An 18,163-nucleotide genomic window follows, 5' to 3' on the forward strand; every position below is an offset into this window, starting at 1 on the left:
AGCATCTTATAAAAACAATCAGAATGGGGAGATGCAGGAAAACAGCTCTCCCATGCAAGGTAGGAACTAAAGCAAAATCCACTGGAGACATTCTCAGTCCAGCTGGAAAATTACACAATCAAGTCAAAAGTGAAGTATTATTATAGAAAATGACAACTGAAAAATTTCCAGGTAACTGGACATGATTATCAGTAAGACCTGAAGTATAATGCCAAAGACTAACAGAAAGAAGAATTTATGTTTTCTTTGTATGTATTGTGGACTCAAAATTTGACCTGCTAATAAAAAATCTCTTTAAACATGTGCTCTATCAAAGATAATAGTAATCAAACCTGAAATACAGAGATAGCCTTAATAATTATGGAAGCCCATTTTCCAGACAACAGAATACTCTGGCTATTTGCCAGTAATATTAAATAGAGAAGACCAATCTTCAAAACAAAATCATGCATTCTTGTAAACCATTAAGTGAAACAGTTTTAGAACAATTTTGTGTCTAAAAAAGTAAAAAGCTATCTCAAATTTACCAGCAGTGAAAGCATTAACTATCATAGGCACTAGGATACGTGTAGAGTTCCATGTATCTGGATTTTGCCATACTTTGTCTGGTGTAAACCTGTTGAATTCCAGCTCTTAGGTCATCCCATATCTGATCGAGACCAATCTGTTTAAGTCCATGCGGGTTCTGACTCCTATTCGATGACATTTTGTATTTCCTGTAAAGTCTTCCAGTGCAGCAGCCTGAGCTCTTGTTATTCCTCCATCAGAATCACAAGTCAAGTAACATTCTAAACTCAGTTGCAGCAACTCAGCAAGATATTCTTTACACACAAAAAATGATATTTCCCAGAAAGATAACCTGCAATAGGGAAAAAAAACATACACGTTACATGACAGTCCAAATTTATCCACATTAAAGATATGAAATTTATTATTTCATTGAAATATTGTCATTTACACAGATGAAAAATCCATCTTAAGATGCGAAATACCAAAACCAAGGAACATAATTTTGCAATTCAACAATTTACTACAAAATTAGACATTCAGTATCCAGTTATCCAGACTGTAGGTACTTAGATCAGTACAGGTGACAACAAAACCCTAATGGTAACAAAAAAACATAACAGTAAGAAGCTTTCCAAGCAGCAGATACTATTTACCACCAAGTGCAAATAGTTCCTTCCCATTCAAGATAAAAACTCAGTACTTCTAAGCAACACTGGGTTCTGTTGTAGCTCACTGTTTAACATCCTTATGGATTATCAAAGATTAACCAGAAGACATTACAAATAACTTTTTCTTCAGTTATCAATAACTCTTTCAGACATGAGATTCTATTATAGGTAGCCTGAAAGGCCAAGGCATTTTGGCAGGAGTGAATTTTTCTATCTGGAAAGCATATGCTTACATTAATTTCTTTGCTAAGCAGAAAAACACCACTTCCTTCAATGTCACTTGACCAGCAGGAGAACATACAATCAATAACAGTGGGAAGAAAGAACTACTAACAGAAGTACACAGAATAAATATTGAATGAATTGTGAATAAAACAATAAGAATGTAAGAAAATGCACTTCTCCCATGAGTTGTAGGTGCACAAAGTTCGGGACATAGTAAAAAGATGGCTACCAATTAATCAGACTCATGATATTGTGGAGAAGGGACACAATCACCTGGAAAGGCCCACTGAAAACATCAGGCAGAGAAGATCTATTTTCACACAAGTCCATAAAAATATATTTGCAATTTTAACATGTCTTATCTTCCACAGCAACAAAATTAAGAGCATACCAGAAAATGACAATGTAAAAGATTAGCCCACAAATGTGGGAGTTGTACTAAGTCAGGATCAACTTAATATTACTGGAGTCTTTCCATTCATATAGAGAGCTTATAATAAAGATGGAGAAGGACTTTTTACAAGCAACTGTAGTTACAGGAGAAGGGTCAATGATTTTAAATTAGAAGAGGATTCAAAAAAGAGATTCAGAGTGGATATAAGGAGGAAATTCTTTACTGTGATGGTGGTGGAGAGATACTGGAACAGGCTGCTCAGAGAAGCTGCGGATGCCTGACTCTGGCAGTGTTTAAGGCCATGATGAAAGGAGCTTTGAGCAACCTAATCTAGTGGAAGGTGTCCCTGCCCAAGACTAGGAGACTAGACTGTCCCTTCCAGCCCCAACCACTCTGTCATTCTGCACCCTCTCATTCACTGGAATACTCAAACCCCAGTGAAACATTATGGCTTTCCATTTTTCTACAGATAATACAGTTTTATGATAAATCTGTCATCCAAGGCTCACATGAATCTTTCTGTAATTTCAAGAATAGTCTAGACTGAGACCAAAATTAATCCTATTATTTGTTCTTGATCTCTCGAGCAAGGGAAAATAAAATATATTCCTTCAGGACCTACCATTAAGTCATACTTCTAGGCTATTCTGTTTCACTTCAGGCTTCACAGAGTTTTGGAAGATTAAGTGTTCTGTTATACCCTGACCTCCGCCCAAGTATCTGAAGTTCTCTTCTGCCTTTTCTTCTGGACCCTAAAAAAACCAGCTAAGATAAGAGACATTTTTTCATTCTTTTCAGTCAGCAACTATCTTAGTACAGTAACACAGAAATTACCACTCCTCATAGGCCTTTGCTTTCTCATCACCCATACACATTTAAATCTCAACAAAAAGTACTGTCTCATTTTAATCTGACATACAACTGATTATATAGCTTGTTTTCTTTTTAACACGGGAAACAGTTACTTGGAGGATTAGAAGGAAAAGCAGGAATTCAATCAACATACATCTTAGAAAACACATGCCTAAAATTCAACCCTGCCATTTTTGTTTCTCTAATTACAGCAAGCTACTTATTAAAAACACATGACGATCATACATCATAATGCTGAAGTGCATTATCTAGATCATACCTTGCTTGTATTTAAACTTCTTTAATTTCTGGAAATCGAACCTGCTGCAGTACAACTGGCAATGGACTTTCAGGACTGAGAAACAAAAGCCAGGAAGAACAAAGGTCTACAAGTGGCCATTCACCTCCACTGCACGGGAAATACTCTGTGCATATTACACACCCAACAGTCTTGGACTATGATCCTTAGTCAGTATCATAATAAAAGCAAGAAAATTAACTCAATGTCTACAATCCAGGAGAGCAGAAATACTTTGGTTTCTTAAATCTAGTACATGGATCTGGATCTGCAACCCCACGGCAACTGCAGTACATGTAAGAATTAATCAACTGTCACTCATTATTCTGCCAAGAGCAAGCAGCCTGGGGTTAGAGCATATTTGTGTACAAACGTTTCGGTGCATCTAATACAAAATACTTAATTGCTGTATAAGAGCTTCTAACAAAAGGCTAACTAGCAAGCATAACTAGAAAGCATAACTAGCAGATGTTCAGTTTTCCCTTCCATGATGACAGAAATATTTAACTCTCTAATTAAATGTCTTGTAGTTTTCATGAACCCTGGTGCATCTATGAATACCACGTTTTTCCCAAACTCTTTTCAACCCAAGGTGTTCCTCATTCACACTTTATTAATTTTCCCCTTCCCCTAAAGTAAGCATCTGTATTTAAGTCAGGATGTAGCTATTAAAAATAACACCATGAAAAAGAACTTAACATTTGTATTTATTTTCTCATGCAGTCCACTATATAAAAATACCCTTTATAAGTCATAATTCCACTGTATTTGACACTACCTCACTATCCTTTGGTTGGCTTCCAATTTGAATTTTGCAATTAAACACAAATACAGAATGACAGTACCGTCTTGCTAACTTTCAGGACTCAAACAAACTGGTTAACAATCAGAAAATAGCACAACAGATGACTAATTCTATAAGCTACTATCAATTTTTTTCCAGATTTAGTCATGTGCAGAAAAATAAAAAGGCAGTTATTAATGTATTACTTTAACAAAAATAAAATTTCAATACATAAGAATACTTTAACTACAAAAGCATATTTAGGAAAATATATATTCGTAATTAATGGTTAAACTAAACTATGGTATTAAATGTATACAAAGACCAGGGGTAACACAAGGCTTTGTTACTTGGCACAATTGTTACTATACACAAACAGCTGAAATTCTATTTCAAGTGAAAAGTGCCATTAATCTGATTCACATGCATAAAAAACCTTTCCTAGGCAAACAATTTTTGAAGGTCAAGTCAAGGCCACAGTTACCCTGCATTTCTTCACCCAACATCCCAACTGCTAAAAAGAGGGAGAAAGTTCTTAAGCCAGATTTCTCTGTGCCCAGGCTGTGGGCAACTGTCTGAATTAAAACCTCACCATTAAGTCATGACCTTTAAATCAGTGAGATCTCTCTCTTGCAAAGTGCTCTTGGCAGGACTATGCACAAGCTGGTCTTGAAATGACCATTCCTGTGCTTTCTCACCCAAACAGATCAGACTTGCTGCTGACCTGCTTCAAGGATAAAACCAGCTGCCTGAGTTGCAACGTCCACTCTGTAGCTTTGGACCAGAGAACCCAAACTTCATTATATATATAATAGCTTCAGGAGCAGCTATATTTGTATGATATTTCTCAAGCAGTTTCTCCCTGCAGTTTCCAGGCAATATATGCACATTTTGATGCAGCAGGATGATAGCATTCAATGGCACCAAATCTTTCAACCATGCTCTCAAGTACTGCAATTAAAACAGTCCAAACAAAAGAAGGTAACACTTCTGCCAAAACTTTAAAACAGCCTCAAAGGACTTAAAAGAAATCTTACTCCCTCTTTTTCATTACTTGGGGAAACATATAGTGATAGATAAACCTCATATGCAAAGGAAAACATTGCACTAGAAAACACTGGGCTTGGTTTTATTGATAATCTAATGATAAAGACTATTTCTTTAGATATCCCACCTCTTTGGAAAACTATGTGCATGCCTGAAGAGGCCTTCAGGAAAATGTGAAAGTTAATCCTGCTTTTATCTAACAAACATATTGAACCCCATCAGATTTTCAGCATCCTAAGTCATCTGCTGGAGCAAATACCTAATTTTTACATCTTAGCGCAATACAACTTTCAGCTTTACAGCTCCAAGGCCTGTACATCACCTGTTGCTCTCCCACAACCCCTTATTTCTAAATTAGGTACTTCAAAATAGTTTACTTCAGTAATTAGATAGAATTTGAACTTGTCAGCTTCTTGCACAGTAAGAATTTACAGGTTCAGAGAAAGGCTTCGCAGCTGACCCAAGAGCTCCGACAACACTGTTTTAAAGATGCAATAAAGTGGCACAATCTCTAGACTTATTTTATATATTTTCTAATTTCAAATATGAGGAGAATATTCTTATCATGTATAATAGCATGAGTTTAAGTGACTGGTTTTAGTCATACTAAACCAAAACTCACTGGGGAAGAGACGCAAATTTCACTAATAAGCTAGGGTGGAATGAATGTCAGTAAAAATCAGTTCAAAAACCTTCAGCATTATGAAGTTTCCAAAGTTCACAAGTATGTGTAATAGAAGTAGGAATTTCACCTCTGTACACTGCCTTAAATCCCTTTTCTAAAACTGAATGCAAGTTCTCCAGTAAAAAGAGTACAGTGTTAGTTCATTTGGACAGTGGCTGCAGATTGGTATCTTTCGGAAAAATTGGTGTGGTGACCATGCTTGCTTTAATGGCTACTAAAAGCAAAATATCTGCCTTCTGGGCTAAAAGAATAAAGTATAATAGAAGTTTAATCTCTGCTTTAAAAGTCAAGGAAAATGACAAAATTTAGTACAGTCACTCTCTTAAAAATGCAGAATGAAATTCTTCTTGGTAAACTTTTTTCTCCACATTTCTCCAGTCCAACTCCCTTTAACTTCCTTTATTCTGTTCTCCTGTTGCTGTATTTCAGCGAGTCCAATCCAGAAATTCAACAGATGCTCCTGTACTCACCAAACAGCAACACTCAGTAAGGTTCCTGATCAGTTTTACTCCCTCAAAGTCTCTTCATGGAGCCAAGGCAACTACTCAGGCTACCCAAGATATTCAATACAGACTGAACACTATGACGCAAACACATAAGCATTTCAAAAAAACTGAAACACCAGCACACCAAACACTACCTTTGGTCTAGCACAAGCTGTGCACTTGTTCTTATATTATTTTAAAAACAACTTCAAACATTTCATGCTAGTTTATACTCTATCATAAATTTCAAAATGGCTATAGTTGAAGTGCCCCTTAGGTGTTACCACATCAAAATATTTGGCAAGTTTTTGCCTTGCAATACCAATCCAAAGGTACACCCATTTTTTCAGCATTAAGCTGGATACAAAACATAAAAAAGAAAATAAAGCAAACCCCTCTTGCAACCAAAGTAGTCTATTCAGTATTTGTATATCCTCTCTTACTCCTGTCTTAAAAAACATGGACAGTTTCAGATATAGGAAGGACACTGACAATGATCCAGCCTACAAACCAGGCTCAAGATTGTTCTTGAAGTCATGCAAACACCTTTTGAAAAAGGCATGCAAACGCTAAGTACGTAGCTAAGAACAATATACCTCCCTCCACTGCTGTGGAGTAAGCCTGTAAGATACAATCTACATGATTAATTAGATATAAGTGCTGGGAGACTTTCATAAGTATGTATTTGTATACTTATATAGGTATACACTTATATAGGTATACACTTATATAAGTATTTAAGTATAAGGCAGGGAGATTTAAAATTTGTTTGTTTTCACCTTTTACTTCCTTGCCTTTGCAATTTATAAGCTATTTCTTTGAATTGTTTTTCCAGTTTAAAAAACGCCTCGACTCCTAAAGGATGCAATCTCCATTCTAGCACATATTTGTCTGATGGAACAGAAAGAGACAAGAGAAGCATTTCCATTTTATCCCTGTAATATTTGCACTCACAATTTATGATTTCAAACACACCTTTCATATCCACGTACCTGCAAATTAACTTTGTATTTACTTGACTCAGTTGAGGTTAGCACCATGAGCTCTAAACTGTAACACTGCTTAGTTGTGCCATGTTCCTGCATGGAACATTATATAGCACTCACGTTTCTGTCCAGAATTATTTTAGGCCACTAAATATAAAGGCCATAAGCTAGGTAGAAAGTTCATGCAATTCACATGACACAATCCTTAAAGCAAGACTAGGAACAAGCACAATGTTCTTAGCACTTCACATGCTGCAAACGTGCAATTAATCCAGAATATCCATCTATAGCAGACATTTTCACTGTGCCCCAGCAAAATGACACAACTATTGTAAAAAATGGTTATTTTAGAAATCAGTACCAGAAGAGAAATGCTAGATTTTTTTCTCTCTTTTCAATAAAGATATTTAAGAGACAAATTACAAAAATGACAATGTTCAGTTCCTCTGTATTATTATGCAACACAGAGCTACATGTAGTGTGAAAAGCTTTAGCGCATCTCATTTTCAAGGGAGTTAAATTCAATTCATTATGAGAAAAGGCAAGAGATGTATGCATGCATTCCTCCCTTCCAGAAGTTGTCTTTGGGTGATAAAAAATTATGCATAGCATTAAAAAAAAATGCAGAAGCAAGTATGTGTAATCTGGCAGTAATTTAAGACCAAGTTGTTCAAATTTGGTGTAGATTTTGGGTGGTTAATACTGTACCTCCCTAACAATGACTTCATTTAGGGCTTCAGTGTTCTCCCCACACTCCCTCCTCTGTGTTTTAAAGCTCTGATCAATGACATCTAAAGCACTGTAATTAATACACTCCTACATTACTTCATGTGCCAATGATAAGTTGCCAGCTGAAAAAATAAAGCAAAGCCTCGACATGTTCTTCACAGCTAGGAAGACTAAAATTTACTTTTATGTTCAAATTTAAACACAATATATGGCAGTTACTTGGACTTGCAGTTTTCACACTTTTCTTATTTACCTAAATTATCCATGATTGTGTTCACTAAAAGTGTTTTAATTGTTGTGGTTTATCTGTAGGCCTGAATACAAGGATTTTTCTAAAATATCAATAACTATTCCTCAGAAGAAAACCAAGAAACTTGGAGTTTTCCATTTCTCTTTGCCTATTCTTTTACCAGCTCCTTAACATTCTTTCTTCATTTCCTCCTTTCAGCTTTTTCTTTGTCTTCCTTGAAGCAGCTTTTGACAGGTATGTCCCTACAATAAGACCATAGCTAATGCACAAAAAAACCCAAACAACCCATACCAAACCCCAACATATACATGCTGCCTCATAAACAAAGGCTAGATCTAGACTCAACAAGGTATTCTACAGAAGCGAACTCTCCCTTTTGCAATTCCATACAAAGTAAATTCTGGTCAATATTTAGAATCCAATCAACAATAAGTTTCATGGTTGTTTTACCGCATCAACATTAATTTGGAAAACAGTGCAAGGGACTACATCCTTAAGTACTATACAGGTAAAACTTTGCAAGTTTTGTTTGGCCATCTTCAGAGAGAGTTCGCTTTGCTATTGATGAAGTAATCCTTATGTACAAAGTTTGTAGATTGCTCCTAAACTGCAATACCCTTTTGAATGCAAGGTCTTGCATACTCCTGTGTCAAAACCAGGAGAGAGACCCTACAGTATTTATTAACTGAGCCTGCTCTTAAGGTGTTTCATAGCTTCTTCAAACACTGATTATGCTCAGCTTTTACGCCTTGCAAAAATGAATGCTGGCAGATCAGACGAACAAAGAGAGTCAAGCCAAGATATGGGTGCACTGAAGGGAAGGAACAGAATTTTACAGAAGTGTGGTGGGTTTGTGTGACCAGCTTTTGGTAGTGGCGGGGGGGGGGAAGGGGGGGTGTGGGGCTATAGGAGAGATTTCTGTAAGAACCTGGGTGTAGCTTCCCCCAAGGACAAGAAAGTCAATGTCAGCTGGCTCCAGGATGGATCTGCCACTGGCCAGGGCTGTGCCAATCAGACATGTCAGTAACATCTCTGTGAGTACATATTTAAGAAGGTAAATCAATTATTGCAGAGATGTAATTGCACTCAGAGAAGAGAGGAATGAGAATATGTGAGAGAAACTCTGCAGACACCAAGGTCAGTGGAGGACGAGGCACCAGAGTGGAGATTTCCCTGCAGCCTGTGTGAAAACCATGGTAAAACAGCTGCACCCCTGCAGTCCATGCAGGACCACAGGGATGCAGACACTCACTCGCAGACCATGGAAGTCCACAGGGGTGGAAATTTCCACCTGCAGCCCATGGAGAAGACCATGTCAGAGCAGGTGGATGCCTGAAACGAGCGCATGGGAATCCCACACTGGAGCAGACTTCTGGCAGGGACCTGCAAACCCATGGAGAGAGGAGCCTATGCTGGAGCAGACTTCCTGGCAAGAGTTATGACCCTGTGGGGAACCCCTGCTGGAGCAGGCTGTGCCTGGAGGACTGCACCCTGTGGAAAGGGGTCCACATCGAAGCAGTCCATGAAGCACTGTAGCCTATGGGAAAGATTCACACAAGATAAGTTTGTAGAGAACTGTTTCCCGTGGGAGGAGAGCATGTCAGAGCAGGGGGAGGACTCTTCTCCCTGAGCAGTGGTAGAAACAGCCTGTGATGAACTCACAATACCACAGCCCCTGTCTCCCTGGGCTGCCGGTGGGGAGGAGGTAGAACCCAAGAAGTAGGGGGAGGTGGAGGGAAGGTGTTTTAAAAATTTGTTTTACTTTTCTTTAACCTGCTCTGATTTAGATTAATAATAAATTCAAGCAATTTGCTCATGTCCAGTCTGTTTTCCCATGATAGTAGTCAGTGAGAGATCTGTCCCTGTCCTTGTCTCAACTCATAAGCCTTTCACTGTATTTTTCCTCCTCTGACTACTTGAGGGGAGTGATGGATGGACTTTGGTGGATACCCAGCATCCAGCCAGGGTCAAACCACCACAATAAGATAAAGAGCCTTGAGTATTCCCACTTTCTCTCTGGCTTAAATCATATATACAACCTGCAGAATAAACCCAAACAAAAATCCAAACAAACAAGAAAGCAAAAGACTAAACAAAGCCCAATGAAACCCAAACAAACATAAATAATGAAGGACAATGCACACAAAGATGCACTTCTTGAATCAGTCAGGAAGATGCAGACAAGGAAAATGAAGGAGGACAAGCCATGAAAATTGCTAGATACCCAATGTACCAAGGAGAAGACAGAGTAATATACCTTGTTTTCTTAGAAAGTTAAATACCTTGGGCTAGTTTAGAGACCTTAATGATCCTGCATGGACAACTCTTCCATGCTTACTGCATGGAAGTTACTGCAGTAACTGTTTTCCCAAAAGATCTTATCAGACAACAAAACTAAATCCAGCCTAATAAGCTAAAACATAATAATCTTACTGATCTCCACCAAAAAAGCATTAGTGTTGACTTACAGTTTGCTTCAGACACAGCATGACCTCCACCAGAACATCCAGGGCAGGCCTCTGAACCCTAACACAAAACCCTCAACATTATAACAGCACTCAATGCACCACAACATACACTTTCATACAGCCCTGTTAAAGACAGAAACAGGAATTTTCACCTGCAATAATATTTCAACACAGAGTTTTTCCACGCTCTTGGAAGGCAGCAGTTCTTACCAATAACTTTCAGACAACCATTAACATGTTGCTAACAAGCGAAAAATAATTCTGGCTGGAATCTCTTCCCAGGAGCTTGCTAATTTTACTTCTGCCCTCTCACTACTTGTGCAAGAGCTTGACTGATCAAGGCAATCCAGTTTGCCACTTCAATTTATAAATAAAGGTGACAGTCACACTGATCTTGACAAAAGTCTGGTATTTTCAGACATTTGAATGTACCACAAGAGCACAGCTTAAATACTGAAGAGCTTCCTCCCATATTCACCTTCATACTAATATTTCACTCTGAAGTGACAAATAATGGATAAATCAAGGACTGTTGCAGTTACCTACGTTCATTTCCTACATGTGACAAAATCATGACCTATGAAAGCTGCTCCCTCTTTATTTTCTTATTTTCATTTTAAATTGTGTCTACATTAAGTGCATGGATATACGTGCTAGTGATCTTGATTCATACTGTAATGCTGCAAATAGTGTTGGCAATGAACAGTACACCACTCATATCTTTAATTCCAGATGCCTAAATACAGTCAGCCCAAAAAAATTGAAAACTTTCTCATTAAAATCTAGAAAGGGATTGATATGTAATTTTTCTGGTTCAACTACGAAGTCTGAATTCTAGCATCCTCAACTTACAGCAAAGAATTTGTATCTCACAAAAAGTTAGTTCTGCTTAAATTCAGTATCATTTTCAGCAAATTTTTAATCAGTTTTGATCTCTAATGACTGCAGCAAGCACCCTTGGTATAGAAGTGAAACAATTTAGCTTAATTTTGTAAAAGTTAAAATTGCCACACATCCCTAACAGCCACATTTAAATCCTCCTTCTTGTTGATTAAGCTTGCACCATTAAGTTTTAAAGCTGAGCCTGCATTAGAATCTAACAAAATCAATGTAACTACTTAAGGATATAAGCTTTGATTTTATACAACTCATATTAGTGATGGCATCCTAGCATAGGAACACTTTCAGAAATAATAAAACCTTTTCAAGCTATCTCCGAAAAAAAGAGTAACAGAACAGCCTGTTTTCTTAAGAAAATGCAAACATTCTAAAAAAGCATTTTCAACTGTACAGTGAAAAGTTTATCCTTTAGCTACCCAACAGCAAGTAGAGCATTTGCCCGTGAAATTATTGCCATGAAAAGCAAGATGAAAAGACTAACAGCTAACAAACAAAGAACTAGTTCCTAAAATCCTCTTTTTCCCCTAATTCAGTCCTCCAAACGTTTTAGATAAAACTTCCAAGTGACAGACTCCACTGTCTGTGAGACTAGAGGAACGTGCAAATTTACATATAAAATTAAGTTTAAATTACAGTGCAAAACAGGGTGAACTAAGGTTCAGCCTTAGTTCTGAACTCATATTAAGATACTGTCCAGCCTGAAACACAGAGCAACAAAAAGCCAAGTTACATCAAATGAATACTAAAATTACACAGTTTCTGAGGTCAGTTATGGCTGAAATTGCCTTTCTAATAACCCAAATTATTGTAGGTCCCTGCTTCAAATTTAAAAACTACACTTTAGTCTACCTTGTATATTAATGAATCAAATACATCTGGATCCCAGTAGCAAAGCCACCAGTCTCCAATAAAATGGAAGAAACATGTACATGTCTTCAAAAGATAAGTACATTACCAGAGCACAGTAAGAAGGTCCCTGCACTGCAGAAACTTTCTGTCATGATCCTCACATGTAAATCCACTTCTTCTGCACAATAACACCAAGCTTGAGACACACAGCAATGTAAACTAGAGAAAATCTAATGAAATACAAAGACAGTGAGGATTTTATATCACCTTTAGGTGCTTCTAATTTAAAGAAAAACAGAAGTCAATGCTATTGAACAGATATTCAAATCTAGTGCATAACTACAAATATATCAGAGAAAATATAATTTCTTAATCCTTTATTCTTAATCCTGCTGTCAAGCAGTGCCTTGTATCCACTAGATCAAAATAAAGCAGGGAATATTTTGACTCCAAAACCAGAACAATCCAAAGGAATTTGAAGTTACACTGTTTATTCAAGAACCATAAAATGGTTTGGGTTGAAAGGCACCTTTAAATATCACCCAGTACCTACCCCTCTGCCACAGACAAACATCTTGGACTAGATCAGGATGCTCAAAGCCCCATCCAACCTGGCCTTGAACACTGCGAGAAATAGAGCTTCCACAACTTCTCTGGTTAACCTGATCCAATGCCTCACCACCCACCACAGTAAAGAATTCCTCCCTTATAACCCAAGTTTACCCTCCTACCATTTAAAATTTATGTCATTTGTCCTGTCACCACAGGCCTTTGTAAAAAGACTCTCTCCATCTTTTTCATAATCCCTCTTTATATATTGAATGAAGGCCTCAGTAAGGTTACTCTGGAATCTTCTCCAGGCTGAACACCCCCAACTCTCTCAGCTATGGGAGAGGTGCTCCATTACTCTGATCACTTTTGTTGCCCTTCCATGGATCTGCTCCAACAGGTGCATATATTTCTTGTGCTGGGCACCAAGAGCTGGATGCAGTGCAGCAGGAAGGGTCACCAGAGAGCAGAAAAGAGGGTGAGAATCATCTGCCCATTTTTACAACTTCAGGATACAACTGGCAAAGAAAGATTGCCATTTTGGAGAGAAAGAGACATCAGCTCTGGCAAAAATTTATATATGACTCTATACCCATTCCCTGAAGTGCAAAATTAAATTACTATTTTCCTATTATCACCGTAGCCTTCATTCATTTTTCTAAGGCTCATAGATAAAGAAGGAATTGAAAAATACTATATTAAATAAAATTGAATGTAATCAATGTTTGATTTAGTTAAAAAAATATGAATTTGATTTTGATTTCTATCATTTATAAGAAGAGGTAAGGCAGCAACAGGAAGAGGTTCTCTCTTGTGACAACAGAAATTCTGTGGGTAAAGAAAAAACTGACAGAGAAGTACCCACTGGGACATAGATCATCTCCTAAAGCAGTGCCCTTTCTAGAGCTGGGATAGTGGAATGAGTGTTTGAATCCGTGGTTACATTAAAGGCTACAAGTTATAGCTCTATAGCAGGGCACATCAGCACAGAGCAATTTTATTACCAAGTTGTTCAGTCATATCCGTGACAGATCTGAACTGCAGCACTGTAGAGACATGAACAGTCAATGTATTCTTGTTCTAGTAGTAATTCTACTGAAAAACTACAACTCTTACAATAAAACAGTAAGTTATTAATGTAGACAAGTTCAACATGTCTCCATAATTTTCCAATCATTATATATTTTTTTACTGAACATTCTCCTTTATCAAGCAAGGGAAACTCAGTGGTCTCCATAACAAACCCAAAAAATCATAGTTTTAAGTTTGCATGCTGTATAGATTATAATTTGTAACCAGACATCTAAATGTTGGTTCCAACAACTGCTTCTTTACATGGAGATAAACCTGAAAAATACAGTTAACTAAATATTTCTATTAGAGCAAGAGCTTGATTGATCAAGAGTACTCTTACCTAAAAACATGCTAGCACCTAAATATTCTGTTTAAAATGAGATCATGCATTCCTAAAGCACATGCAGAACTTCCAAGGCCAAGTTTTCCATACTCTTCTTTCTTCCAGGTCTGTGTAGCAGGAAGACTGTACCAACCTGCAGGCTGCTATGACTGCCTGTGCACATCCTCCTGATATCCCATCCAAGTGGGACATCTGCCCTATTTTCCTTCTGATGCACAGAGACAGACCCTGTTGGACAGCATGGGAAGCGTAACAACACAGTTGGTAACACACTGACCTCTTCCTAGGAAATCCCTCACTTCATGCTCATAATACAAATATTTGATGCTGGGAGTGGTATAAGTGCAAGTGGAATAACTTTAAAGGATGCTTCATTTACTAGAATTTTGTGGGGGCTTTGATTAGTTAAAAAAATAAAATCAAACTTCTGTGGCAAGAGAGAAGATTCTAGGTATTCCCTATTAATGAAACCACTGGCATCTGGGATATGACTCATCATTAAGTTAGGCTCTACTGAAATACTACACAAAACTAGGCACCACCTAAGAAACACAACAAATGAAAAGCAGTACTCTGAGATCTTAGCATGCAAATTGTAGGATAACACTTTCTAAGCTGAGTATCTGAGAACTTTCTCTAAGGACTCAGTATTGTTTTCATAATAATACACATAAAATCCAAGAACTTGCACCAAAACTACAAATAAGCTATATCAAAAAAGAGGTGCCTCCAAAGCAGTATCAAAATAAGGGTGTGCATCCATTTAGCTTAAATGAACTTAGGTTATTTAAATTAAAGCAATGTGATTTTCTCATGCCAACAATTTGAGTAGGCCCAAGTTTTAAGGCCAGTTCAAACCAGCGTACAAAGGAGTAAGGTGGAAGAGAAGTCATTTCGCTAAACCACCACCACCACAATGCTGTCAGCCAAGGAGGAGAACGCACATGCCTGATTTAGGTGCCTAAACTGAGACTGTCTTCTACATCATCCCTGGATAAGCAATGGAAACTATCCTCCAAAGACACTGTTAATGCAAGGCACTGAACCAGGATTCAAGAGTTAGGTGTACAAATTACTCCAGAGATCAAATATGTTCACCATGCCTCCATGGGGCAAGTGTGTCCAGTGTTTAAACTGCACCTCAAATATGTAGTCATGAGGTGACTGTGAAATGTAACCAACCTTTAGAACCAAAGCAACTAAGACAACACAAAATAAGAAGCTGGACAAGAAATAATGAAAACAAGAAGTTACAAAGCAGATGGAAAAGACCTCTTTCTGGTCAAGTCACCATCAGAAACACAAAATGCTGATGTCACATGAACACCTAATTATCAACACACAACATTACAGCAGTTCATTTTGAGTAAAAACTATGTATTGTGGTACCTGTATAGTATTTTACTACTTCCCAAAACAGGAGACATCCCAAATACACTCCATATCAACTAAGTACCAATTCACAATATGGTATTAAAAACATTATTTGGCCTACTTCAAGCTATGTAGCCACTAGGTATATTTCTGACCCCCGTGGACCATTCCTCCCAATCTGGCCAAAAGGTTTTCCAATACAGAGTTTTTTCTCCCTGAGTAGCAACAGTGGATGTGTCCGTATTAAGGCTGAGGTATGTGATTATATAAGAACACGTATACCAAGGGAAAGGTTGCTGAACAAGTCAATGAAAAAAACAACACAAAGTAAGATAAAATAAGTAAGTAAACTCTGCCCTTTTAGGGAATATGCCAGCTGAAACCAGAACACAAGCATTCTAACCTAGGGTAAAATTCCCTTCCCCTCAAAGGCATAGCTAGAGGACTTAAACACAAAGAAGGGGAGATAGCATACAAATCTACAAAGGAAAGAAGTATGTGCAAGAGTACTAGGTGAGATCACAAGGAAAGTTTTAATGACAGGAAAGTAAGATTAGAAGGGCAAAAAACCATGAAGAAAATGGTTACTGGGAAGAAGAAAACAGGAAAGGGAAAGGTAACAGGGATAACGATGGTGCTGGAATAGAACTTCAAGAAGAAACAAGAAGGATGAGGAAAGGATCCCAATCAGGACACAGTCAGCTTGCAGCGGCAAAGTTACTGGGAAACAACTGAGCTGGTTATTTGAAAAAAACAAAAAATACAGGACTACTTATCTGGATGGAGACAACAAATACACAGACAAACAGAATGTTACAGGGAGCACCTCCTCCGGTAAGGCCACAACAGTAGGTGGCAACAAGGGGAAGTCTGGCGCACAGTCCTTGAGAGCAAGAGAATTGCAGAGAAGTTGAAAAAGACGAACTGTGGCAAACATCCCCCAGCCACGATGATACTGGGGGCACTAGGGAACGTCTCAAAGTACAATCAAAAAGCTCCTGACAGATCTGAGTGTCACTAGGGTATGGAGATTGCTGGGATACAAGAGGGTGAAAAGAAGCAGCACAGAAAAGGACAAGGGAGCACAGAGAATAGGTGAAAACCCCAAAACAGCGCCCGGTGAGGTTACGGACAAAAGCTCACAGAGAAAAGAGAGCAGAGACGTGGGACGAGCAGGGCCTGGGATGGGCAGTCGCGGGGCCGAGGGGAGCACAGCGAGGGCTGCGGGAGGGCAGGCCCGAGGTCTGAGAGCCGCCGGGGCGGGACGGAAAGGCTGGGGCAGCCACCGAGGCGCCCTGGCCATGCGGGGGCCGCGGTCACGGGCAAAGGCCAGAGAAGGACGGAGGGAGGGAAGGAGCGAGCAGCTCCCCGGCAGCCGGGCAGATCCTGCGGGGCCGAGGCAGCCAGCGGGGCGCTCCCGCACCCCGACGGGGGCGATGCGTTCTGAGTGCGCAGTTCGCGGCCTCCCCGCTCCGGCCCGGCCCGCGGCTCCGGGGTCGGATCCAGGTGCGGGCCGGGCAGCCACCGCCGCCGCCCCCGCGCTCCGGGGTCGGGAGCGCGCTCGGGAGAAGAAAGGCAGGCGGGCGGGCCGGGCCCGACCGCCCCTTCCCCCGTTCCCCGCGGCGTGACTCAGTGCCGGGCCCCGCGCCGCCGCCTGCGCGTCCTGCCGGGCCAGGCCAGGCTGGGCCAGGCCTCGCTGCGACACAACGCCGCGGCCTCCCCGCACTCACCAGCATCGCGCGTCCCGCAGAGTCAGGGCCACGTCCGCCCGCCCCTTCCGCCTCCGCCGGGCCCGGATCCGCCGCCGCCGCCTCCCCCCGGCGCGGCCCGGGGATCGCGGAGGCACCGCCCCTCGCAGCCGCCCCGCCCCGGCTCACGGCGGGCGGGGAAGCGCGGCTACGGCTGCCCGCGCCGGCAGGGCCCGGTGGGCCCGGGGCTTGGCCTCGGCCTCCGGCGGAGCCTGCCCGCCCGCATGAGCTGCTCGGCGGGGGAGGCCGCCCGCCATCTCCTTGGCTGCCAGGCCCTGCCCTGCCCGAGGGGTCAGTGCTCCGACCCCTCCCCAAGTTTGCCCAGTGCCAGAAGAGCTAAGGATGAGCCGAAAGACTTGGGAGTGATGATTGATGAAAAACTCAACATGATCCCGCAAGTGTGAGCTCGCAGGCCTGAAAACCAATCGAACTTGGGCGCATCTAAAGCAGCATTGGGGCCAGCAGGGCGAGGGAGGTAATTCTGCCCTTCTACTCTTCTCTTGTGAGACCCCAGCTGGAGTGCTGTGTACAGTTCTGGTGTCTCCAACATAAGAAGGACATGGAGCTGTTGGAGCAAGTCAAAAGGAGGCCGCGAAGTTGATAAAAGGACTGGAGCACCTCCACCATGAGCACAGGCTGAGAAAGCTGGGTCTGTTCAGCCTGGAGAAGAGACGGTTGCATGGAGACCTCATCAACCTTCCAGTATCTGAAGAATCCTAAAGGGAAACTGGAGAGGGGCTCATTGACAGGAACTGTAGTGTTAAGGCACAGAGTAATGGGTACAAATTCAACAAAGGGAATTTTAAGTTAGATATTTGGAAGAAGTTATTTACTGTGAGGATGGTGAGATGCTGGAACCAAGGGAATAAGGTGTCCAGGGAGGATGTGCATGCCCCAGCCCTGGCAGTGTTCAAGGCCAGGTTGGATCAGACCTTGAGCAACCTG

The 18,163-nt window shown here is 40.4% G+C and overlaps 1 protein-coding gene across 3 annotated transcripts in view; it reads right to left on the bottom strand.

Moving 5' to 3' along the window:
• CUL1 (cullin 1) overlaps window positions 1–17,310 on the bottom strand; it is a 53,755-nt gene extending 36,445 nt beyond the window's left edge. For 2 of the 3 annotated variants that reach the window (XM_079302402.1, XM_079302401.1), the window contains exons 1-2: window positions 17,201–17,310; window positions 567–859 (exon numbers count right to left, since the gene is read on the bottom strand). In XM_079302402.1, coding sequence (XP_079158528.1) covers window positions 567–706 — 140 coding nt within the window. In that variant the 5' untranslated portion in view covers window positions 707–859; window positions 17,201–17,310. Of the gene's footprint in view, window positions 1–566; window positions 860–2,419; window positions 2,563–17,196 lie in introns of all 3 variants that reach the window. The other variant, XM_079302403.1, reaches the window with a different exon arrangement.
• Between the last annotated feature and the right edge of the window lie 853 nt (window positions 17,311–18,163).

This window comes from Erithacus rubecula (genome assembly GCF_903797595.1).
Source record: "Erithacus rubecula genome assembly, chromosome: 3".
Taxonomy (NCBI): Eukaryota; Metazoa; Chordata; class Aves; order Passeriformes; family Muscicapidae; genus Erithacus; species Erithacus rubecula.